Source organism: Dromiciops gliroides, chromosome 5 (assembly GCF_019393635.1).
Source record: "Dromiciops gliroides isolate mDroGli1 chromosome 5, mDroGli1.pri, whole genome shotgun sequence".
NCBI lineage: Eukaryota > Metazoa > Chordata > Mammalia > Microbiotheria > Microbiotheriidae > Dromiciops > Dromiciops gliroides.
The window spans coordinates 284068717-284094815 of record NC_057865.1 but is presented as its reverse complement, the minus strand read 5'-3'; the positions used below and the strand labels follow the sequence as shown (position 1 = coordinate 284094815).

General features: G+C 46.2%; 1 protein-coding gene across 1 annotated transcript in view; it reads left to right on the top strand.

Moving 5' to 3' along the window:
* The first annotated feature begins 181 nt into the window (after nt 1–181).
* The window catches only part of PRDM4 (PR/SET domain 4), a 37129-nt gene continuing 11211 nt past the window's right edge, over nt 182–26099 (top strand). Inside the window, 8 exon segments of the mRNA XM_043968501.1 lie at nt 182–388; nt 5520–5653; nt 8659–8844; nt 10068–10865; nt 11692–11841; nt 12667–12785; nt 14830–14915; nt 15086. Coding sequence (XP_043824436.1) covers nt 378–388; nt 5520–5653; nt 8659–8844; nt 10068–10865; nt 11692–11841; nt 12667–12785; nt 14830–14915; nt 15086 — 1485 coding nt within the window. The 5' untranslated portion in view covers nt 182–377.

Genomic DNA, 26099 nt, shown 5'->3' with positions numbered 1-26099 from the left:
GGAGCCGCCGCCGCCACGGCGGAGCATTGGCCGTACGCGCGTCCTCGCTGCGCATGCGCCCTGCGGTTCCTCCCCGGAGGGGGCGGAGGATGTGCGAGTAAAGTTAGCTGGGAAAAAAAAAGAGGCGTGTCTAGGGGAGGGGCGGGGGTCGGCGGGGGCGGGGTCGACAACGCTCAGCCTAGCTGCCTTCTCTCCTCCAGGATCCGGCCCCAGGCTCCCCCGCGGAGGCCGGGGATGCGCGGCCGGGGCCCCCCGGAGGACTGAGCGCCCCTTCCCTCGGGGGGCTGGAGGGCCGGAGCCCCCCGAGGACGACGCCGATAGTCCCGGTGCCCTGACCCTTTTCCCCGCCCGCGCGGCTGACACCTGGCGCCGAGTCGATGCATCCCAGGTGAGCCCGGGACCCCGCCCCCCCAGCGGGCAGCCCGCCCCACCCCGGCCGGCCCCCGGGGATGCCGAGGGTCCGGTCGCGTGCGGCCCCTCGAGCCTTTTGTCCCCGGAGTCCCCGCCACCCGCCGGCTTCGGGCCACTTCCCTGGTCCTCTGGGGCCTCCGGGTTGGCATCCCGAGACGTCGGACCTCGGCCCCGGACTGGGCCAGCCCCCTCCCCTCTCGGAGGCGGCCGGGACGCGCCCACACGGCTGGGGCTGGGGGTCGGGCCTTGTGCTGCCCAGGCTCCCACCGCCCCCTGCAGACCCTGATGCCTTAGCCTTCACCTTTAACCCCGCCGTCCCGCTCCTGGGGCAGTTTTTCCGTCTGTTTTCCCCTCGCAGGACACTTCTCCAGCCAAACGCCGAGCTTGGTGTTCGCATCTGGCTCATGCTGTTGTTACCATACGGGGAAACTTCGCCCTGTACCTTGGGCGGCCTCTGGCGCGATTGGCAGAAAGGAAGGGCAGGTGCCCGAGCTGCGTGCCATGGAGTGCCAAGGAATAGGCTGCCCAAATGTAACGGGGCTGTCTTTGAGGGAGAGAAGGCGCAGCCTGCCTGCAGCCTGCGGAGGCCTCCACGCTGACTCAGGGGTCGTTGGCATCTTTAGTTTGTTTAGTATTTTCCAATTCCGTTTTAATCTGGTGCTCTGCTACGTTTGGCATTTCTGGTTTAGTGGATAAGAGTCCTGAACTTGGAGTTAGGCAAAGCAGGGTTCAAGTTTTGGCAGTCATTTACTAGTTATCTGGGGTCCCCTCCCCTTCTAGATCTTTGATCGGATGATATAAGTAAAAGTTTGCACTGGGAAAGATTTTTTTTTTTTTGCCAAACCTGCATTCATTCATCTTAACTCCCAGTGAGGGAACTCCCTTTGCCAGTGCAGATTGGCACCTGCTATATACCCTGTTAGAGATGTGTAGCCTGGAGGTGTCAAAGAAGGGATTTGAACCCAGGTCTTTTTTATTCCGAGGCTGACTCTCCTCTCTTGGGGGGAAGACAGATCAAATTATTTATTCAGAGATTTGTTTATTTAAGACTATCTTTGATTTTGCCAAGGAGGTAGTGATGAAATCAGCAATTTGTAATTGACATTGTGCTTATGAAGGGAAGGGTGGAGGTTTGAGAGCTGGACCCCGGCTCATGCACAGCTGTCAAAATCAGAGTCAGCTCTTGTGAAAGGGGCAGGAATGAGCTCATCTGAAAATGAGAAGACAGAAAGCAGAGTTTCTGAGGTCTTGTTGATACTTAGCCTCAGTCACGCCTTCTACCGAAGGCAGCCATTGAGCAGCAGGTATTTAGGCTAGGTTGGAATGGAGAACTGGAAAGCAGATTTAGGCTAGAAGAGAATGTGAGAGGGATTCCTCATGAAGAAGGTACTGAGGGTGTGGGTAAAGTACTCAAGGTTTGGAGCTGCTGCAAAAAAGTCCTCCCATTTTAGTGAGTCAAACAGCATCTGCAGAGCCCTCCCTGCCTCCCCTTTGGGCTCTGGTCTGAGAAAACCTGGGAGGCCACACCTCATTTACCTTGCTTAGTCCACTCTTCCTTCAGGAATTTTGTTTTCATGACTGGAGCTGGAGCTGAGGGCTTTGTTGGCTTTTTGTAGTGTTGTTGATGTTATGTCATTCAGAGGAAGCTTGAAAGTGAAAAATGATGTGAATGGTCCATTTTAAACTCACAGAATACTCAGGAGTTAAAAGTTAGAGAGTTAGAGCAGCCTTACCTTTTTTTTTTTTTCTGGAGAGATTTTTGTATCCTAGGAGAGGATATGTTGTAGCAAGGAAGCTGTCCAACCAATGCAGTATAATCATGATAGCACTTCTATAACACCTACTGTGTGCCAGTCACTGAGTCATGTGCTAAGCTCAAAGGATGATGATGATCAAAATATGACTATGGTCTCTGGTCTCATAGAGCCGATAATCTAATAATGGGGCTGCACGAAGAAAGATAATATAAAATGGAATTTGATCAGGGTCCTATTTGAGGTCCTCAGAATAGAAAAAGATTTCTGACTAGTGCATATGGAAGAGCTGGCATTTGAACTGGGTTTGGAAAGATGAATGAGATTTCAGAAGGCAGAGGTGGGATGGGGAAGGGTGTGACAAAGGGCTGGAAATGAATGGTGTGAAGGGGATAGGGAAAATGTGAGAAAGATAGTTGGGGTATTCAGTTTTACTGAAGTATATGATACATAGTGGGGAATGGTTAGTGTAGCATGAGAGAAAACTGGAAAGATGGGGTGGCCCCAGATGGTGGAGTCCCTTGAATACCATGTTAAGTAGGGAGTGTGGGTTTGATTTGGGAGGTGGTTGGAAGCCATTGGAGGTTTTTATGTAGCAGACTGGTCTCTTAAGATCTGTGCTGGAGGAGGATTCATCTTTCCTGAAGGCTGGGATCCATAGAGAAGGAAAGAGCGACTAGATCTGAAGTTCTTGATGTCTTCTGTTGTGGCAATAGCATGCACAGGATTGGTGCCAGGTAGGATGGGGGAGATGAAGGAAAGGGAAGAGCCAGAGGTAAGGTGGAGATGAGTGTGAGTGACTGGCTGGCTCAGTGGTGGGTCTAGATCTTAATAAGGAGATCAGGAGTTGTATGTTTGGGGTGGGGATGGGGGGCAAAGAAAGCAAATTTATTATTGTCCATGTCAGGTTTCAGACTGGTTCCAATGGGACATCCAAGAGTGACCGTCTAGTAGGCATCTAGTACATAGATCTCTGGAAGAAGCCCTGGGCTTTGTTACCTTTCCATTAGAGGGATAGGGTTGGCACTGATTTATACACAGTTTATATTGCCTGGTCCAAGGGCACACGTTGACTTTTTTAAATAAATTTTTATTTTATTTTACCTCAATTGCATGTAAATAACAAATTTTAGCATGTTTTTAAAAAAATTATGAGTTCCAAATTCTCTCCCTCCCTTCTTCACTTCTCCTCTCCTTGAGAAGGTAAGCAGTTTGATATAGATTATACATGTACAGCCATGCAAAACATTTCCATATTAGCCATGTTACAAAAAAGAACATAGACCCCCCCAAAACCCCAAACCCAAGAATAATTAAAACAGAGTTTTAAAAAGTCAGCTTAAATCTGCATTCAGACTCTGTCAGTCCTTTTTTTTTTTTGGTAAGGCAGTTGGGGTTAAGTGACTTGCCCAGGGTCACACAGCTAGTAAGTGTCAAGTGTCTGAGGTCGGATTTGAACTCAGGTCCTCCTGAATCCAGGGCTGGTGCTCTATCCACTGTGCCACCTAGCTTCTCCAGACTCTGTCAGTTCTTTCTCTGGATAATAGCATTTTTCATAAGTCCTACAGAATTGTCTTGGATCATTCTATTGTTGAGAATAGCTAAGTCTTTCACAGTTGATCATTGTACAAGATTGCTGTCGCTGTGTACAGTGTTCTGATTCTGCTCACTTCACTTTTCATCAGTTCATCAGTGTTTCCAGGTTTTTCCGAGAGCATGCTTATAACACAATAGTATTCCATTACAGTCATGTGCCACAACTCCTTAACCTTTCCCCAATGGACACCCCTTTGATTTCCAATTCTTTACCACTACAAAAGCAGCTGCTTTAAATATTTTTGTACATGTGGGTCCTTTCCCTTTTCCTTTGATCTCTTTGGGATAGGAGGTAGCAGTGGTATTACCAGGTCAAAGGGTAGGCCAAATTTTAGAGCCCCAGGGGCACACATTTATAAGTGGGTGAAGTCTGTGTCTTAGGAATGCAGAGAAGTGAACAGGCCTATGAATATTTAAATAGTCCACCTACCATGTGATGATTACACCACTCCTTTCTTTGGCTGCCCCAGGTACTGTGAGACATGTTAAGGGGAAAAGGTCATGGGCCTTCTAAGACTTTTTGTGTAGATTATTTTAACCTTTTGAATTTTAGAACTAAATCTTCTTTGGAGTTCTTTGGAATTTCACTCTTGGGGACCAGGTTTTGTGTCTTCTTGGAGAAGGAGGCAGGATCATTGTGGCTTCCAGTGGCTCAGAGAGTCCCTCCTGCTAGTGATACTTCCCTTGACATCTGCTGCTTGATCTCTGGTGCTGATCCTGATAAGATATTAGCTAGACCTTGGGCAAGTCACTTAACCCCCACTGCCCCGAAAAAAAAAAAAAGATATTAGCTAGAGATTAGTTTCTGATCTGAACTGATTAGTCATTGATGGTACTTTTATTGTTCTTTCATGAGTTTTCTTCCCTGCCTGGAATGGATGGGCTAGATTTTCTACAGCTTAGCTTCTTAAACTGTGGGTTGTGTAACTGAATGGGGGGGGGGTCTCAAAAAATTTGACAACAGTAAAAGGTTATGTATACCTATTTCATATACCTATATATCTGGGGTTGTGTAAAAATTTCTCAGGGGAAAAGGGGTTGTGAGCTGAAAAAATTTAAGAAGCCGTGGTCTAGAGTATCTGAGGTCTCTTGTTTGAAACCTTGTCGTTAGAGGAATGTGCATAGCATTTTTGTCTTTAGCCAAATTGTGATGAGGACCTAACAGTGCCCAACATGAAGGACCTGAAAATGTTCCCATTATCTCCCCACACCCTCATGACAGCCCTGACATGTGCCACGGTCACTTCCTGTTTTATAGAGGAGAAAGCCAAGCCCCTGAGAGAAGTGACTTTCCCATGGTGGTCCGCAGGATGAAAGCCCAGGTCTTTCTTTCAGGCTCTGAGGTCAGCACACTCTCCCCCTGCTCCCCTGCCTCTTCTTAATCCAGATCTCAGAGCTGATGCTCATGCAGAGCCTGATAGCTTCTCAACAGCTTGGAGGTTCACGGTTTCCTGTGTCATGTTGTTCTGCTCTTGATGGGAGATCTTGCAGGCTGGTTTAAAAACAAGGAGGCTTGGCGGTTTGGTTGTTTATTTTTGTTTCAAACCCATCTGTAGAATTGGTTGGTTTGGCTGAACACAAAGGCCATTTTCAGAAAGAAATGGATACCCTGAGTGAAAAGCTGTGGATGACTTTTTCTCTCCTGTGGGTGTAGTGCTGTCTGATTCCAGTGGACCCGTGTGAGGCACCACACTGAAGGACCCCTTGTCCCCTTGGGTATCGGCGCTGCCGCTGACAGCTGTTTGTGTTCTTTCCTAGGATGAATGATATGAATCTGAGTCCTGTGGGGATGGAGCAGCTCGCTTCATCCTCGGTAAGCAATGCCTTGCCGGTCTCAGGAAGTCACCTCGGCTTGGCTGCCTCACCTACTCACAATGCCATTCCTGCCCCAGGTGAGTGGTGAAACTCTGGCAGAGGAGCAGATTGTCTGTCCTGACACGTCGCTGTTCTCCATCAGCCTCTGGGTGGTTCCTTGAACCTGAAGGGGTGTGGGTGGGTGGATGGCAGACACACCACCATTATGCCCTTCTAGTCAGGGCATCATGGGTACACTTCCAGGAAGTGAGGGGAGGGGGAGAGAGTTCCTTCTGCCCAGGACAAGGGCTTTCTGGCTGCATTCCTGGAGTTGGCGTCATCTGGGGGGAGGAAGGGAGGGAGCTCCCTTCCCTTCTCTCCTTGAGAGCCCTGCTCCCAACAGCTTGAGGTGGCACTGCTGTGGAGAGCTGCCCTTTGCCTGCCTGTTACTCCTGCCCAGCCCTTGCGCATCCTTTTTAATTCCAGATTCTGACTTTCCAATTTTAGTGGATCTGGGTGAGCAGATCTGGTGACAGGCAGGCAAGTAGAAATTGATTTTTAAAAACCTGCCTACTTAGATAATGAAGGACTTATGGCCTTGAGTTCTCCCATTTCTTAGCTTTTGAAGACTGGATTTACTGATGCTTAAAATCTCTTACACGCCCTATAGGGTCATTGATTTAGAATCCAGTCCAACTCTCATGAGGAAACCAAGCAAGGTGAAGTGCCTTGATCAAAGTCACACAGGAAGTGAGTGGCTGAGCCGGGATTTGAACCCAGGTCCAATAACTGTGTTCTTTTTGTGATGCCACACTGGCTGCCCTGCTCCCTTTGACATCGTTCTTCTCTGCCAAATCTCCTTGAGTCAGAGACCATTGGAAGTCCGAGAAACCTTAGAGGGCATGTATGTAGTCTGGCCTGTCCTTGCCTCTTCCATCATCCTCACTGTCCCAGCCCCTTACCCATTCAGATGTCCAGCCTGTCCACTTTTACCTCCATAGTCACGTGCGTCTCTGTCCTGGACGCCTCCATCCTGGTTCTTACCCAAATACACCCTTTCCCTAGCTGCCAAAAGAATGGCTGGGGTAGCAGAATACTTTACAAATCCCCTCCTCCTTGGGCTCCACAACCTGGAGGCGGGTGGTACTCTCCCCATTTTAGAAACTGACCCTTGGGGAGCTTCAGTGACTTGCCCAAGGTCATCTGGGTGGTAAGTGTCAGAGGCTGGATTTGAACTCGGGTTTTCCTTATTCCCAGGGCAATGCTCTACCCACCGAACAGGTGGGCTGCCTAGATAATCCCATTCCTGAAGCGCACATCTGACTGTTCCTCCAACTCAGAAGCGCCGAGTGGCTCTAGCCTGGCAGTTAAGGCCCTTCCCAGTCGGGCTGCAGCCTCCACTCTGCACATGCTGTTCCATGAACTCGGCATTCCACCTCCCACTGTCCTGCCTCTGGAGGGCCGTCCCCAGGCTTGTGCCTCCAGCTCTGACAATCCTTGTCCTCCCTGGTCCCAGGGTCACCTCCTCCATGATGCGTCTCCTGATTTCCCCGAGGCTGGTGTTCTCAAGCTCTTCCCCCTGCCTGCTGTCCCAGGGCGAAGGACTTGGTCCTTTTTTTCCTGTTTCCCCAGTGCCTGGCACATAGTAGGTGCTGAAGCCTGGCCAAGTGAGTCACCAGCCCTTCTGTTTTGAAGGGAAAGGCGGCTCGCTTGGCCAGGGCCACCCCCTCCATAATGTCCAATACAGGGAGACAATGAGGGCCTGCCCGCAGTGCCCGGCGCACTCACTCACAGGTCCTGAGCACCCGGGATTGGGATCAGCCCCTCCACTTCCTGAACCCTTTGGGCTGGGCCCACTTCCCCCAGAATGAGCAGGGCCCAGCTCACCTTCTCATTGCTGCTGTGCTGCAGGGATGAGGCGGGGCTGGCTGAGCACCAGGTGCTGGGGAGACACACTCTGCTTCCGAAGCTTCTGAGGCTCCCCGGGAGCCGGCCCTTTTGTGGTCAGAGACCTGACCTCGTGCAGGTCACCCCCACGGAAGCCTCTGTTGAGTTAGATGAGCTCCTGAGTCAGCCTCCAGCTTCGGGATCCTATTCCAGAATAGTCTGTGTTCAGACGAGTGCTATTTTTGTGCCCTGATGGGGACATACACTCACTGTCTCAGAGGACCTGGGTTCAAATCCTGCTGCTTCTGGTCCAGGTTCCCCTTGTTGTGGAATGAGGGTCAAAATGGGCTCTAAGGCCTTAAACGTATTGAGTTGTAAGGTTTTAGTCACATTTTGTGGATGTTCACCTTTGAATAATTAGTTTATTGGGGCTTAGAATCTTCAGGATCATTTTGACTCTAACTGTTTATTGTATAACCAGTATTAACATCTAAAAAATATAACATTAGACTGACCACTAAGTGAGGAACTGGAGTTTGGGCCTGGGACTGTCCTCTGGGTTTCCTCATAGCCCTGTTTATGGAAACCACTCTCAGGAGGAAAGAAAGGCCAAGCATTTTTCAAAGCAAAATTCTAGGTGAGATGGTTCTTTATTTACTTTTTTCTAATGAGGAAGCCTCTCTTTGAGCTGACAGCAAGATCCAGAAAGACCACCTCAGGGACACAAATGGGCTGAGTGACCCCGGACAAGTCATGTCACTCCTCAATGCCCTGGGTGATTCTTTACTGCTCTGAAGTGGAGAGATGGTGCCGACCTGCTTCAGGAGAGGGTGTGCTGGGAGTCCCCTTTACCCCCAAATCACAGATCCAATCCCTGTCCCTGTTTATAAAAATGTATTTTCTTGGTGCCTGTGGCCTCTATAGCCCAGTCGTCTCCTCCTGCCCTCCAGATTGAACCCTCCCTTATTTGACAAGGAAAAATGGTCACCCCAAAGCCTCAGATACAAAAACCTGGTCTGATCACACATACAGGGTTCTGTTCTAGGAGTCCCCACCTCTCTCTTAGGCAAGAGGAAGTAGGTTTGGTTATTTCTTCTCCAGGTAAGTGGGATTTTTATTGATGGAAAAAAAGTCTGAGATTTTAAGCAGTGCTTTGCAAGAAGATCTTTGTGTTTTAATTTGCTTTTAAAGAAAACTTCCTTTTTTTCTCCCCCAGGACTGCCAGTTGCAATTCCAAACCTTGGTCCCTCCTTAAGCTCTCTGCCTTCTGCCTTGTCTCTGATGCTCCCAATGGGCATTGGCGATCGGGGGGTGATGTGTGGGATACCGGAGAGGAACTACCCCCTCCCGCCCCCGCCGTACCCACACCTGGAGAGCAGCTACTTCAGGCACATTCTACCTGGTGAGTGCCTGCCTGGCATCAGGCTCCCTCAGGCTGGGGAGGCCTTTGCTTCTTTAGAAAGGCTTCCTTTTGTTTATCTAACCACCTTTGACACTTTCATTTTATTCAGGGCTTTTCTTTGACAGCAGGGGGCTCAGAGGCCAGCCATCCATGAATCTGTTTTTTTCATTTGTTTTTTTAAGTGAGGCAATTGGGGTTAAGTGACTTGCCCAGGGTCACACAGCTGGTAAGTGTTAAGTGTCTGAGGCCGGACTTGAACTCAGGTACTCCTGACTCCAGGGCCCGTGCTCGATCCACTGCGCCACCTAGCTGCCCCCTCCATGAATCTGTTTTTAAAGTAATATTACGATTACCATTACCATATTTCAACGTAATTGTTTTCCTTTGTGATCCTGTATATCTTATTGAATGCATTTGAAAACATGATTCCGAGAATGGGGTGGGTGGTAGACTTCACCAGACCAACTGTCCGAGGAGTTCAGGACACACCAGTGGTGAAGAGCTGGTTTGTAACACAGAGCGTGCACCTTCACGTGTCCAGCTGTGTACTTTTGTCTCAGTGCAGGGCTGAGTTTTCCCAACAGCACTTTGTGGGGGCAGCTCCCCACTGAGTAGTTCAGAGCCTCTCTCCTCCCCACTCCTGCTCAGGTGCCAGCTTCAGGCTGGCGTTATATCCCAGGAATGTCTTTTGCCAAATACCCAGCCTGCTGGGGCTGGGGTCATGTTTGCAGGGAGGCCAGAGGACTCCTGGTCACTTGAGAGTTTAAAAATACCCTTCTCTGCATCTTCCTTGTTCCAATTGATCAGTCAGCAAGCATTGCTCAAGCACTTAGTCTGTGTTAGACCCTGTGCTGGAAACTCATCTGGTGCTTGAGCATCTCTCCCTTCAGACCCGTCTTTCTTCACAGCCTAGAGTAGACATTGTAAAAATATGCAACGAGGCCAGCTGGAGGTCAGGGTGTTTAGGTCGTTTTTATTCTACTTTAATTCTCACTTCTCCACAAAACGTGGAACAGGAACAGACTCATGTTTATATTTACATTTATCCTTGAAAAAACAAGCTTCTATTTTTAAGCTGGAAAAAACTATGCAGACCTTCCTAGGAAAAGTTCTAGCCTGTGTACATTTGTAAGTACAGATGATGCTCAAGTCCTATTTGGAGAACACTTGTGTGTGCCTGGGTACCACTAGGTCCCTCATTTCCTCTCTCTTTCCTTCATCAGGCATCTTATCCTATTTGGCCGACAGACCTCCTCCTCAGTACATCCATCCCAACTCTATCAGTGTGGACAACAACCCCGCCCTGGCCGTCTCCAATAATCCTGCAGCGTTAGACCCCTATCAGCCTGGCGGCAACGTCAGCCTGGAAGCAGGCATTGTCCCCATGGATTCCCGCACAGTCGGTACCCACGGGGCCCAGAGCCTCCATCCTGGTGACAGCCATGAGGTGGCACTGGACACCGCCATCACCATGGAGAGCGTCTCTAGGGTGACAAGCCCCATCTCCACAGACGGCATGGCGGCCGAGGAACTGACCATGGAGGGTGTTGCAGGGGAGCACTCGCAGATGCCAAATGGCTCCAGGAGCCACGAACCTTTGTCTGTGGATACGGTTGGTAACAATTTGTCGGCAGACACTGTGGCACACGGGGGTGTGATCCCTCTCCACGGGAATGGCCTCGAGCTCCCTGTGGTCATGGAGACCGATCGCATAGCGGGAAGAGTCGGCGGGATGCCTGACAGCGCCCTCGGTGACTCCATCCACACCGTGGCCATGAGCACCAACTCCGTGAGCGTGGCCCTCTCTACCTCACACAGCCTCGCCTCCCTGGAGTCTGTTTCCCTGCATGAAGTGGGCCTCAGCCTTGAACCCGTGGCTGTGTCCTCCATCACCCAGGAGGTCGCTATGGGGTCAGGCCACGTAGACGTGGCTTCAGACAACCTCTCCTTCGTGCCACCGTCCCTGCAGATGGAAGACTCCAACTCCAACAAGGAGAACATGGCGACCTTGTTTACCATCTGTGAGTGTGCCCAGTGGGGTGAGGGTAACAGTGGCATCATCACACCCACCATCTTGAGCAAACAGCTCAGCTTGGCGCTGGGGGAATATGAAGCACTTCTAGAATTGGAATGTGTTCTCAAGTGCAGATCGGCTTTTCATGTTAATGACCTCCCCCAAACTCCTTTTCAGAATGGCGTAGAGATGATTTCAGGTGTTTGGTCTATCCTAAGAATATCTTCCTATGCTAAGGATGTGAAATGGCAGTGTGCCCTTTTTACACATAAGCAGAGACCCAGGACAGTTTCATCTAATCTATTCCACTGATCCACCATGTTGTTTCTTAGCCAGTACCAGATCGTTTTGATGAGTACCACTTTGTACTACAGTTTGAGATCTGGTATGGCTGGGGCACCCTCCTTTTAATTTTTTTAATTGATTCCCTTGAAATTCTAGACCTTTTGTTCTTCCAGATGAATTTTGTTAACATTTTTTTTCTAGAACTATCAAATAACTGTTTGGTAATTATATTGGCATAGCACTGAATAAGTAAGTTGATTTGGTATCTCCAATTTTTAAGAAAGCAAAGGGATCCCAGGACCAAAAAGTTTGAGAACTGTTGGCCTCAAGAGTGAACAAGGGACTTGTCTGTTGAATGAGGATATTTAAGATCTTGTCAGGTCCTGGAGAAGGATATGCTATAGTCACATGGATAGGGGAATGAATTCTTGATAGAGTCATTCAGCTCAGATGATAAGTATTGTTTGAATAAAGGCAGGCCCTAGTCCGGCCTTGTTCCAGGATCCATTTGGAGCTCGTTAAAATTGTCTCCTCTTCTCTGTTTCCAGGGTGCACACTTTGTGACCGAGCCTACCCCTCAGATTGCCCTGACCACGGACCCGTGACTTTTGTTCCCGACAGCCCGATAGAGAGCCGAGCCCGGCTGTCCCTCCCAAAGCAGCTTGTCCTCCGTCAGTCTCTCATGGGGGCGGATGTGGGTAAGAGCCATACAACCCACAGCATGCCTTGTGCCCCTTCCTCCCTCGCTGCTGCTAGCTGTACTGATGGGAGCCCTGGAACAATATCATTAGGATTTAGGGACGGTGCCGCAGGTGTACTTCAGTCTGAAAAAACTCACTTTTTCAGAGAACCGTCTCCTACGTTGGTAGGAGAGAACTCTGCCCTGCCTGGGTCTTCTTGATTCCCCCCGAAAGGTCAGGAGCAAGTTGGTCCTTCAGGCTTAGCATTCATTGGTAGCAACATGGTAGTGACACCTGGATCACAAGCAGTGTTTTGTAGATCAGATAAGCATTTGACTCACTGTCTTGAGTGCCACGGAAGAGTGGAACAGCTGGCGACAGTACATTTACCCTAGTTTCACCTAAAGGGAGGACTGAAGTCATCAGCCTCCACTTTTCAGGTTCTCTCAAAATCTAAGCTTTCTAGAAAACAGCTTCCCTCTATTTTATAGTATTTGCGAATAGAAGTGTTTCTGGCACAACATCCTTGTCTTCTTTTTTGAACATTAACTCCCCAATAGCACACTTTGAAGAACAGTTGAGTTTCTTGACTCCCAGATGGCAGCAGTCAAGGATGTCCGATATCTCTTACCCTACATCCCTTCCGAGATCTACTTCATCTCTGTGTCATATTTTCCCTGTGTCGAGAGGGACAAAAAAGGCTCAGGCGTCTGTCAGGTGTGATGGAAGAGGCTCTCGAGCTCCCTGCCAGCGGGACTCGGGCTGTGTACTCAGCCCTTCTCTTTCCCTCTACCTTTGACACTGGCTTCAAACCTTTGATCGTTGGATTCTTCCTGCTGATAGGTGTATGGACCGGAGAAACCATTCCTGTGCGGACTTGCTTTGGGCCACTGATTGGCCAACAGAGTCACTCTATGGAAGTAGCAGACTGGACAGAAAAAGCAACTAATCATATCTGGAAGGTTGGTGTTGGTGTGTGTGGATGAGTTTTCCATTGCTTTTAAAAACTTAATTATTTGCACCTACTGCCTTTCCTTGAGGGGCAGCCAGGTAGCACCAGGCCTGAAGTCAGGAAGACTCATCTTCCTGGCTTCAAATCCACCCAGAAACTTGACCCTGAGCAAGTCATTTAACCCTGTTTGCCTCAGTTTCTCATCTGTCAAATGAGCTGGAGAAGGAAATGGCAAACCCCTTTAGGATTTCTGCCAAGAAAGCCCCAAATAGGGTCACAGAGAATCAGGCACAACAAAGGATTGAATAACAACCCTCCCTTCCTTGAAGAGGTAGAGGACTGTGGGTTTGGAGCATTATTACATCTGCAGTCAGTCTCAGTTGATTTCTTGTTTAGTTTAGCTGAATTGCTTTTTTCCCCTATTTTTTGTTAGAAGTCATGGGGGTGGGGCAGCGGATAGAGCACCGGCCCTGGAGTCAGGAGGACCCGAGTTCAAATCTGGCCTCAGACACTTGACACTTAGTAGCTGTGTGACCCTGGGCAAGTCACTTAAATCCAACTGCCTCACCAAAAAGAAACAAAAAAAGAAGTAATGGCTCTGAGTAGGGAAGAGGGAACTACTTGGAAATAAAAAACAAGAGAATCAATAAAAATTGAGATTTGTTTAAAAAAAGAAATTTGTTAAGGAAGTTGTGTTGAAGGTGGAAGGAAAGAGAATTAGCCCATTTATACATTTATACAATTCTCCTATATAAAACATCAGATTGCTTCTCATGTTCTCTCTGGTCTTGGGGCCCTGGCAACCAAGGGAGTGTCACAGAGTGAAACCAAGGCAGAGAGATTTGGAAAATAAACCACTGTAGCAGCCCCTCTGTGGGTTGTATTTGATTTCACTAACTACAATGGTCTGAATCTAGGAAGGCGGCCAAAACCAAGATCTTTGTTGTTGTTGGAAATCAGGTTCTATTGATAGAGATTATTCCCCCCATGGCCTTGTTTTGGAGTCGGTGAAGACTCCATGTATGCAAAGCCTGCAAATAGGCTTTTCACAGATGACGAAGCTTCTGATACAAACAGGGTCGTTCTCACTTGGCTCCTCCCCTTGTCCCCTTCCTTTTCTCATGACCTTCCTGACCCTGTTACAAACCTGACCATGGGATCCCCGCATCTCGTGCCTCCTTCACCGGACTGCTTTTCCACCCACTGACCCTGAAAGTTCTGTTGTTGCCTGTGCTGCTAAGAGCAGCGGCCCCAGCCATCTCTCTCTAAGTGGGGCATGGAAGTCGAATAATGGAAAAAGGAGAAGTCTTTGGGGAGGGGGATTCCTGGAGATCCCCTTCCATTGCTGTCCTTTGCACTTCTCTCAAAGCCTCTGGGAAGGGAGGAGAGGTGATGGGCCTGGCTTTCAATTCCCCGTTTTAAAGGGTCTCATGCTACAGCATTGCAATCAGTCACTTAGGAGCATGCTCAGAGGATCAGCACCAGGAATGTCTGGCTCAGGATCTTGGGGGGTGGGGTGCACGTGCATGGCAGAGGGCAGACAGTGGCAACTGCTGGGGTGATGTGCCAAGCCTGAACTGTGCCCAACCTCCTAAGGGGCAGTGCCAGCCACCCTCAACTTTGATACCAGCCTTGCGTTTGTACCTGTACAGTTCTGTTGTTGCTCTGATTGGAATCTTGATTGTTGCAGCCAATTGTGTGTCCCCCCCCCCCCAATTCCTCACATTTTTAAGTTGGTGTGTAGACAAGTAACAGGAGGAGCTGAGGCTCTTCCCTCTTCCTAACTGGAGAGTGTCTGATGGGAAGATCTGAAAGCCCAGAGTTGGGACAAGGCAGCCACATCAGGGCCCCCTCCCTTCAGACACTGGGCCAGGCGCATCCTGGTGAAGCTTCTATGCTTGGGGGGGGAGAGACGGGCTTTGTGTGCCATGGAAGGGTCGGGCGGGGGAGGGTCCCTGGGGAGGGGGAGAAGGGCCCTCTGGGAGCCCTGGGTGGTAACACTCTGCCCTGTCCATGACCACTGCTCACTTGGGGGTCTGACCTTCTCTTGGCAGATGTATCACAACGGTGTCCTGGAGTTCTGTATCATTACAACCGACGAAAATGAATGTAACTGGATGATGTTTGTGCGCAAAGCCAGGTAAGAGGAGCCCGGGGGCTGCCGAGCCGCTTCCTTTGGGGGGCCCTCAAGGTCCTTTCCTTGCCCCAACGCTGAGGCCTGCACTGGGCAGATCATCCCCATTTCTCAGATGAGGAGACAGAGGATTTGAGGGGAGGTGACAAGCCCACACCTCCTTGCTCCAAATACAGGGTTTTTCCTCTTCCTCCCCTCTGCCACCCGACTTGAGTAGTTTGGGGGAAATCCACAGAAAACTCTAGGTTCAGGGGCAGCTAGGTGGCACAGTGGATAAAGCACCAGCCCTGGAGCCAGGAGGACCCGGGTTCAAGTCCAGCCTCAGACACTTGACACTTACTAGCTGTGTGACCTTGGGCAAGTCACTTAACCCTCATTGCCCCACCCCCCCATCTAGGTTCACACCTACTTCCAGACAAAAGGGCTACTTTTGTGAATAGAAACAAGGCAGGGTTTTCTCCAGGGCAATGGAGCATTTTTATTAACAGTGACATATACTATTAGTAAAACAGTTGCCCTGGCACCTCAGCCAAAAGCCAGGGCAGGAGCATGATCAGTTTACTAGTTAGACTGGCACTAACCAATAAGCTGGGTCAGTGGCCTCTCTGGATGACCAAAGACCCTGAGTGAGGGCCGACAGGGTCTTTTACACCTAGGTGTGTCTTCCTTCTGATTGGCCTGACAGTACCTCATTGGGACCTCCCCCTGGCAAAGGTAAGACGATCCAAAGTGGTAGGTGGGTTGGCCTTCAATAAGGAGGGAGGACAGGAGAATAACCCTGCGGGGAGGAGCCAGCCCAAGCTGGGTAAAGATTCACTATTTACCAACATAGACATGTAAGCAGAGGTTAAGAGTGCTTTTTAGGGAGCAGCTTAGTGGCAGCAGTGGATAAAGCACCAGTCCTGGATCCAGGAGGACCTGAGTTCAAATCCAGCCTCAGACACTTGACACTTACTAGCTGTGTAACCTTGGGCAAGTCACTTAACCCTCATTGCCCCACCAAAAACAAACAAAAGAGTGCTTTTTAAAATGGGCATTAACTGCACTGTCCTTTAACCTTGGACTTTAACCTTCATCTTTCATTCTTCACATCAAATTCAAGCCCCACAAAGAAAAACTGCAGTTTTATTTTCTCAGACTGCCCTGTGATTAAAGTTGACCAATTATTATATTGATAAATTTAGGAAACAAATAACAACTGAATTGATAACTTAGTCCTCTTAAAAGTGACTGATTTGTGCCGAGGGTGAACAATGCACCTGCATATATATAAAATTCTGAACCCATTTTTTAGAACTTGTTATTAGAACGTGCTCAAGGCATTTGTATCCCATTAGAATCATTTACATTTGACGTAATAAAATCATCTGATCTTGTTGCTTTCACAAAAAACCTTCTTTTCAATCCAGGTATTCCCTCTAGCTGCCCATTCCCTCCCTTAGGAAGAGGAGATGCTGCTAAGGATCTAGTCCTATACATGAGTTCTCTATAATCAAACATTTTAGTTATTAAGCACATTCCAGCGAAAATAAAGATTGCACCCACAGACCCCTGCTGTAGAATTCTCTCTAAACGTTTAAGAGAACGCTTATGTCAGCTGCTCACTTTTCAGAGCATGCTCCGTGTATCCGCTCATGACAAGGGCCTGCCTTTATACTTGAACAGACGACAGATTAGTGGGCAGGTGACAAAGTATTTTTTAAGTGAGGACTACAGCTTCAGGTCAAACAACTTAGATGTGCTCCAGCATTCGTCTCTTAAAGATTGAAGATTGTGCTGCTATCTTCTCCTGACCACCAGCCACAGTTATGCCAGCTGTCATCAGGGAGGCATGCTCCCCCAGCTGGGTGTCAGCTCCAGACAGAGGTTATCCAGGCAGCCAGGCAAGAACATTTTCTCTTCAAGAGGAAATATCACTGGGTGTGATCACTCAGGAGAGTCCTACCTTGGCCCATGCTGAGTCTCCTGACTCTTTCCTGAGGCAGAAATCCACTGTAGTAGTTCAAAGATCAGTCCCTCCCCATTGGGCTGCTGGCCTTGTGATTCATTGGCTCATCTACATTTCCCAGCTGTCATACCTGGAATCAGACTGAGAATAATACCAGCTATAATAATATGATTATAATATTATAAAATCATTATAACCCCCTGGGGAGGAGCCAGCCCAAGCCAGGTAGAGATCTGATATTTACCAGCAGACGTGTTAAGTCCCTAAGACTGAAGTCTGTTAAGACTAGGTTGATTTGAAGATTTAACTTCAATAGAGAAGACTCCAGGTGTAACTTCATAAATTCCTTAATCCCAAATCATCTTTTGTACTGATGCTACAATATAAACTTGGTAAGAGAGTGCTAAGATTACAAGAAGTGATCTCATTTTCTCAGTAACTATATTCTGGAGTTTCTCAAGATATGGGGGAGCCTGGGAGCAACAGCAGTCATTGCAAGCAGAGCAGACTGGGGGCAGGGCTGAAGTCTGGGTCATAATGCTAGGGTCACCCTGCCCCTCTCTTCTAAAAGGATAGGCTTGTCAAGTTCACAGGATCATTTGTATACCTGCAGAACAGGAGAGATTTTGCTACTGATATAGGAGGCAAAGAAAAGGTTAATAGATAAACTTAAGACCCAGGCTCTAATTTGGGTCTGAGCTCCAAGAGGGGCTATAACCTACAGATCCCAGTTCTGAAAGGGATTAATGGATAATTTAAGACTTGGGCCTTCATTATCACAAGTCAGGGTCTAGGCTCTTGTTACCCACATTAATCACCACTCGTAACAAAAACAGAGGCAGGTCATAGAAACCTTAACTACAACAAAAACAGACAAGCTATAGAAATCTTAATTGATAAATGTTAATACCCAGAAACTGGGCCTGGGAATGAAAAGCACGGGGGCACTCTGACCTTGGCAAGTTGAGGTAACATGCGCAGAAAAGACCAAGTTTGTCCCCAGATTCACCGTATGATGGGTAAACCCCAAAACACACCTCCATGGAAAAAGGTATTTGTTGCAGGGGTTGGTTTAGGACCTCAGGAACTCCACATTAGGATAGGCCCTCCCCTGTACCTCCCTAAGGTGGAGATTATTATAATGAGACTGATAATCAGTTTGTCCACACCATAAATATAACTCTCTTTTCTCCCCCTATTTGAGAGACACCTCCATGGTGCCCTCCCTGTGGTCACTTACAGTATTGCAATAAAACTTGGGAAACTGAGTCACTGAGTCTTGTAATTCTTTTGGGACGACTCACCATCAATCTGGTCTATTAATTCCACCCCACATCACAACCAAGTTAAGATGTGGCTTTAATAACTCAAAGTAAATTTAGGTGGAACTTACTTGCTTCAAACGAGTAGATGTGTAAACTTCCCAGTCTAACTGGGTGTGAAGCTAGTTCTTCCAGCTCTCAGGTTTAAACATTGTAGAGCCTTATACCGTATTCCCAGCAGAGCTGAAACCAACTGATCATTGAGCCCAAAGTCAATCTCAAACCTCTTATAAAAGAAAACATTGTTAAATCCTAATAGAATATTCAGCAGCTTTTGGCCGACCGAGTTTAAAACCATGTCCAGATTACAAGTGAAACCCATTTTTTCTAACAGTGTTGGTATCTACAAGGCTCACAGTGTAAGGTTCTTCCAGTTCACATTAAAACTTTCAGTAGATTAGCTCAAAGCCCCGGGGGCTAAATGATAGAAGCCACTGCTCCCTCCAGTCTCCCAAGCGGAGGGCTGGGAGGGAGATGGGACTTTGTGGGCCCAAGCAAAAGGCTCCAAAGAGTCAGGCAAAACTCTGGCATGGCATGGCATGGCCCTTTTCTTCATTAGGCCAGTGTCCTGGGGAGTTTTTATAGAGGGCAGAGATGCCAGGTGATCGGATGACTATTTTGCCACTGGACCTGGATGGCTCCTGATGAGAGGGTGAGGCTGGTGACTTTGTACAGTCCTGTCTCACTTAAATCCACTTCACTGCAAGTCACGACGTCACCCTGATGTCATGATCTTCTTCGAGAACCAAGGACAAACAACATCAACAAGAAGGCAGAGAGTCAATACATTGACTCCTGATTTGTTCCATAAGTCACAACTAAAATGGAACACTGAAAATCACAAGAGCCAACTTTATATAGTACTTGATGTATGATATGGGTGAGGTCCCACATGACGTACTCTGAACAAGAGTTTCTTATAAAAGATCCTGAAAGGTGGATAGGCTTGCCTACCAGACCTCATCTAACTTCACTTAAGTTACGGTTTCATAACTCTTAGAGTGGTGTGGCATAACAAGTATATATGAATTGAATCTCTTTTCCTCTTTGTAATTTCTAGTTCTCAACTAAAGTTAAATTACTGTACTTTAAATTGTTAGAATTAGTAAGATCTTGGGGCTCTTCTTTTCATAGACAAGGACCCTTAAAGAGATCCTTGCTTAACAACTTCACAAATAACTATTTAGAAATATAAAAAATAATGATAATGGTTATCAAACATTTACATCAGCTTTCTGAAAATAAAAAAAGTTCACTTTTCTAATGCTCTTTCGAATACAATAAATCGTCAGATTTATGTTAGGCATTTCAGATTAGTAAACTGAAGTAACACAACTTGTTAAGATCACACAGACATTAAATTTCCTAAATGGAATTGTAACTCAGGTTTTCCCGGCCCATGCCAAATAGTAGATTCTGGTTTATCGCTATTCTACTAGGAGACCACATCTTCTTTAAAATAAGACCAGAACAGGGTCTGTCACACCTGGATCTGTTTTTATAAATGATAGATTGAATCTCTCTATTTTCATTTGCCAGCTAATCTACTGCCAAAGATTTAAAAGTGGCAGTCTTGTTTTGAGTTCTGATCTACCACAATTATCCTAATAGAGGAACACTTAGATCACATTCTGATTTAGTTTCAGGACATATTTCTGACCAAATCAAATCTGGGTTTTATAACTGCTACTGACATTTAAAAATGTAAAAAATGTTCTGACGGTCTTCAAGATTGAGAACTCGGTGTTATCACTTAGTTAATTCTTAGACACATTGGCACTCCCAACTCTATAGAATTTTTCTCTATTTTGAAATCACTCAAAAAACCTGACCAAGGCCTTGTCCCCCTCATTACTTTCCCTGGGGGTAAGAGACAGGGTAGAGGATGGGGTGGGGGTGAGCTTCTTCCTCTCCCCCTCCTTATTTCATGGAGGTCAGAAACCTTCCTTACACCTCATATATCCTTCATTTTCTTTTTTTTTTTTCAAAACTGTACTTGCTCAATTCCTAAAATCTCTATGTTTTAGTAATACCACAGACTATCTTTAGAATTGAATTTTTCCTTTCACACAAAAAGTTGTTGGTCCAAACCAATGACTTACTAAACTTACTTCCTCAGCTATAGCGTACATTCAACTCAAGTGACTTTCATTAATCTACCTATAACACACTGTTGAATTATTGCTTGATTAGTCTCAAATCTGAGATACTCTAGCAGATGAAAGCACCAGCTCCTATCTGCCCTCCTATCCAGACAGACCTCCACTGCACACTCCCAGCCACAGTATAGGAAGAGGTTTTTGTGGGACAAACCTCAAAAAAAAACCATTAAGCTGTTCTTAGTAATCACAAAAATCATTCAACGACAGCCTTTCAGGGCAGGAGGCCTGCAGCAGCCTCTGCTTCTGTTGAGGCACAGTAGGGCTGGGGAGGCTTCTGAGTTCTTTCAGCCCTGGGTAACAACTTAGAAAAACCTAATCTACTCAATGACAAGTCAACTCAAAGCAATTTTTCAAATTAAATAAATTAAATGGATGAAACTACAGCTAGAACAGACAAGCATGCTGTTATTGCCATATTCCCCAGGCTGATCAGACCATGAGTGGGGGAAGTGGCTTGCTTTACACTTACATTCAACTACGTACATAAAAAGACAGATCCCTTTTAGGACAATGGTGGGATACAAATCAGTTTGTTCCATTCCCCCAGATCCCCAGCCAGGAGACCAGATAGTGATGGTTCAGTAAGTCTTCTCAATTCCCCAAGCTAACACACCCATCCTACCACCTCACACCCCAGAAAAAAAAATACCAGTAGGAGATTTTGCAACTCTCTGGCTAGAAATCTTAGAAATATCTCAATTCTCCAAAAATTTTTGGAGCTCACCGAAGAAAATGAACTGATAACCACTTTTTAGCTAAAAATACTTCTCAGTTTTGTAAGCTTGGAAGAGTGCCAAAAATTGGTACATAGCCAAATCAACCCCCTCATTATCTCCCAATACTGAGTGGAGAGATCTTCTTTGAAAGGAATCTCAATTCCCTTCACAGGCAGTTCAGCAAAGATACCTGGGTTTTTAGTGTCAGTTATTTCCAAATGTATACACAAAGTTGCAACTTTTAGGGAACTTACCTCCTTGCCTGAAATCTTGAGTTTCAGGGGAGAGTGGTCACAACCACAATTCTCCAGAAGAAAAATACTCCAGTTAGGTGGGAAATGTCCACCAGGGCCCAAAGAAAGGAGAGATTCTTCATCCTTAACGAACCCCCAAATCTGTAGTGAGTAGAAACGAGGCTGAGGCAGAGTTTTCTCCAGGGCAAGAGAGCATTTTATTAACAGTGACACGTATACTGTTAGTAAAATGGTTGCCCTGGCACCTCAGCCAAAAACCAGGGCAGGAGCAAGATCAGTTTATTATTAAGACTGGCACTAACCAATAAGCTGGTCAGTGGCCTCTCTGGATGACCAAAGACCCTGAGTGAGGGCCAACAGGGTCTTCTACACCTAGGTATGTCTTCCTTCTGATTGGCCTGACAGTACCTAATTGAGACCTCCCCCTGGCAAAGGTAAGACGATCCAAAGTGGTAGGTGGGTTGGCCTTCAGCTGTGGATGCTCACACCCTTCTCTGTCAATTAAGGAATGCGAATTGCCTGATGGGCAACAACTGCCCGTAGTAATTTTGGCTAAAAAATCAGAACCATCCCAAATGGGATGCCCCTGGTTTTGTCTTCCTTGTGGAGACCAAGGCACCCCTAGTTTCAACAAGGAGGGAGAAGGACAGAATAACCCCCTGAGGAGGAGGCAGCCCAAGCTGGTTTCTCTGTTTACTTGGTGAAGAGAAGCAAGGGTCCCACTTGGGAAGGGTCCAGCCCAAGCTGGATAACAAGCAGGTGCCTTAAAGGGCTGGAAATGATCACATGACTTGGCTCACACCCTTTAGGAGTCTGACAGAGCGGGGGAAAAGGATGGATCTCAGGATAACAACAACATAATAGTAATTTTCCCCAGATCTCAGTTTGAGGGGCTGGTTAAATTCACCGTAAACCTAAACAAAATTCCCCTGATATGTGAACTATGTTTCTAATTTATCAAGTTAGTAAAGAAAACCATAGTTATCCTAGAGTATATTTTCATAAGTCGGAATGTGACAGAACAGAATCTCAGGGTTGGGAGAGCTGGCAGGGACCCCTGCCTGGCCATTCGATCTCTGCTTGAAGACTCCTGGGCGTGTGGCTTCTTCAATTTATACCCATTGCTTCTGTTTCCACCCTCAGGGGACAGAAAGAACAGGTGTGATCCCTCCTCCCAGGAGGGCCCTTCAAATACTTTCAGATAGCGCTTCTTAATATAGAAAGCACCTGGATTTGATGGAGCTGGCTTATTAGGCAAAAAAAAAAAATATTAAACCTTGGATTAATGAGATTAAAATGCCCTCTAACTGAACTCCAAGCTGAACCCAGACAGTATCCTAGTGGGTGTCAGGAAAACCCCAGAGTCATTTGGGTGCTAGCTATCAATTGTCTCTCCAAATGTCTGGGAAAGCGAATCCCTATCTATTGATCTCCTTCCCTAGAATAATAAGTAGACTTCATGGCTCACTGAGGGACACTTTGTCTGTTGGAACCATCCTTGTAAAAACATCTGAGCATCCTTGTTCTTGAAAAACCCCTCTTTTGAATTATATAACTTTATTTTTAAGTTGAATTGTTAAACTGATGTTCATTTCATACATTCTTGTTAGAGTGTTTGCTTTTAAGTTGAAGTGTATCATGCTAATAAAACTGATAGCCCCCCCCCCACCTATAAGATCTGTAACCCTTGAGCAAAAACCTTATATACCTTCAGAAAGAAGGAGTCTTGGAGCTCCTTCTTTGCAAGGAGTTTCCACATGATTCATGCCTGCTTGTTCTTGGGACAAATAAACTGGTGCTATGTTTTCCCTCGTAGTTCTCTGAGCTGGTTTTTTTTTCATAGGAGGACAGGTACGGAAGCAAAATTTGATTCCACAAATGGTGCTGTGACCCAGAGTTGATTGGAAATTGGAAATGGAATTCACCCTGGAACATAGGTTGTGGCAGGCGCCTCAAGGAGGTTTTCTCCCCAATAAGCTACAGATTCTGACTTGCAAGGTGAAAATGCCTTTCCAGTTTTCAGCTCAAACCTCAAATTCTTGCTATTAGTTTGAGTTCTTGTCCCACGAAGAAGCTCAGGAGCTCTCAGTGGACCATAGCCTTCACAAGCTATTTCTCAAAGGTATCATCAATTCCCTCAGGGTAAAAGGTTAGGATATAGAAATTCTAAATTAGCTAATTTGGCTGAGCCCCCTTATAGATCTGTTGCATCGCAAATGGTTAAGAAACATGGTTCTGATGTGCACAAATATTGTAAAAAACGGTTAGAATTGACTACTGGCAAATTAAATTGGCCTATTGGAACTTCTTTGACTTGTCTAACAGGTTAAATCAGGTGATCTTAAAGAAAAGTTAAAAGGCAAAGAAAGTTTTCTCTTTCTCCTCTCTCCCTTCTCTTCTTCCCTGATAAGGGAGCAACAGTGGGGGATGGGAAGACTGAGAAAGGAAGCATCAAGGAAATAAAAATTGTTTGGGATTGTGTTTCATGCGTGTCTATGTGTCCAATGCGAGATCATGCCTCGTCTATGTGTCTGATGTGGGATTGTCTCTTACATGTGTTCAACATTCTGTTGAAAATGTTTATGTGTACCTTGCAAACTAATTAGAAACTGAATGTGGCATTAAAATATAAATTTATGTCTGTAAATTCAGCCCTGAAAAGACTAATTTAAAATGTTTTCCAACTAAAAAAAAGGCCATTTCAGTGACTATATATAAAAAGTTTTCCTATATGAGGTTCCCTGGCTTGTTTTTATATATACTTTTTTTGTTGTTTTTTTTGTGGGGTTTTTGTTTTTTGGGCAGGGCAATGAGGGTTAAGTGACTTGCCCAGGGTCACACAGCTAGTAAGTGTCAAGTGTCTGAGGCTGGATTTGAACGAAGGTCTTTCTGAATCCAAGGGCCGGTGTTTTATCCACTGCACCACCTAGCTGCTGCCCTCCTGGCTTGTTTTTAAAGCTAAACAGGCCTCACCAACAGGGAAAAAGTTTTGTGTCATCAGGAAATCATCAAAAAGGTAACTGAATTTGATTGGGCTGTCTAGTTTAAAAATTTGGGGAATAATAACAAACTCAAAGTACTCATCAATTTAAAGGTAACCTTTTATATGGTGTATTGCTATAACTTGTATGAGATTCCTACTCAATTATTGTTATTATGCCTTAACAGGAAAATCTGTATAGTTTTAAGCTGTTACCGCAGTTATGTGATTTGTAATATGTAAAAGAAAAGTGCCTAACAGTTTAATAATTCACTGTATTAGAGATATTGTTAGAATGTGAATCTTTAAATTCTTTTGGGTTAATGGATTTAATTTTTAAGAGACTGTTGTAATAGTAATAATGGTTTTCTGTGAAGTGGGCATAGCAAGAACCTTTTAAAATATCCTCATCTGTATTTTAAGGCCTTTAAGGCCTTAGGGCCTAAGGCTCTAGCCATAGGGCAGTTAGGTGGTGTAGTAGAGCAGTGGCCCTGGATTCAGGAGGACCTGAGTTCAAATCCGGCCTCAGACACTTGACAGTTAACTAGTTGTGTGACCTTGGGCAAGTCACTTAACCCCAATTGCCTCACCCCCCCCCCCCAAAAAAAAGATCTAGCCACATGCTCAGTAAAGTACATTGATGTGGTTTTAGTTAAGAGGTAGAAATTACAAAGAAAATATTTTTATTTAAAAAACAAACAAACCCAAACCAGTCTCTGACCATTGGGCCATACTGTCCTAAGAATGACTTTCAGCCTTTGTCTTCAGTTTCCAGCTAGTAAGGTTAGAGAATCATTTACTTAATCACATCTAACCACCTTTTAGGATAAATGTCTAGGAAGACATTAGATCTCATATTACAAAAATGTTGGATCTGGTAAAGAGATTGGTTATTGGTTAATGTGCTTATATGGAATCTTGAATATCTCCTGGTGCTCTTCAAATTGAGAATTATCGAACATCGGGCCAAATTACTTAAGTTCCTTTACCTGCAGGCCACAAAAGCCTTGAGACAGAAAAGCCATTGCAACAGAAGAAAAACCCTGCACCTTTTCACAGAGGTCCTGGCTCCCTAGCTGGGAAATGGTCCCATATGCCTTTAACAAAGGTATTATATGGATTTAGAAATGATCATATTTTTCTTTTACAAATGCAGGGGATTGGGCCATAGAAATGAAGATGTTTCCAGTAGCTACTATAAATCCACAGTTGATTTGATTTAAGCTAAAATCTGCCCTAAAGGAAATAACATGGTCTGAAAGTGTGCTCTTCTATTAGGATTATTATGGTAAATTAAGACACCATTCAAAAGATTTGTTATTTGGCATAGAGAAATCTGCTAGCTGTATGGCCCCAGGTTACTTTTCTGTAAGGGGATGATAATAGAGCTGACCTCCCAGGAGCCTTGCGAGGATCACTTGACTGTGAAGTGCTTGGCATAGGACAAATGTTAGGTCGGTGATTTTCTGTGTAAGGTATAGAGCCAAAGTGTCATGGGTAGGCTGGCTCTTGGATATCCTCAGTTAAAGAATTACACTCTCACACACTCCCATCAGAGATGGAGTGAGGGGATGTGGCCAAGAGGAGAAGGGTAAGACCCCATCCTCTCTGAGCCAGGAGAAAGACAGTACCCTTACAGAGGGCAGAATGGCAAAGACTCCAGAACAGAAAGTTACAGCTTTGGGTGGGGGATACTTGAAACAGTTGACATTCCTGAGCTCCTGGGTCATTGTCACCTCCTGGATCTAGTCATTCAAGAAGCACATCTGAATCCCTGTCTCGTATGTACATACTTACATATCTATACA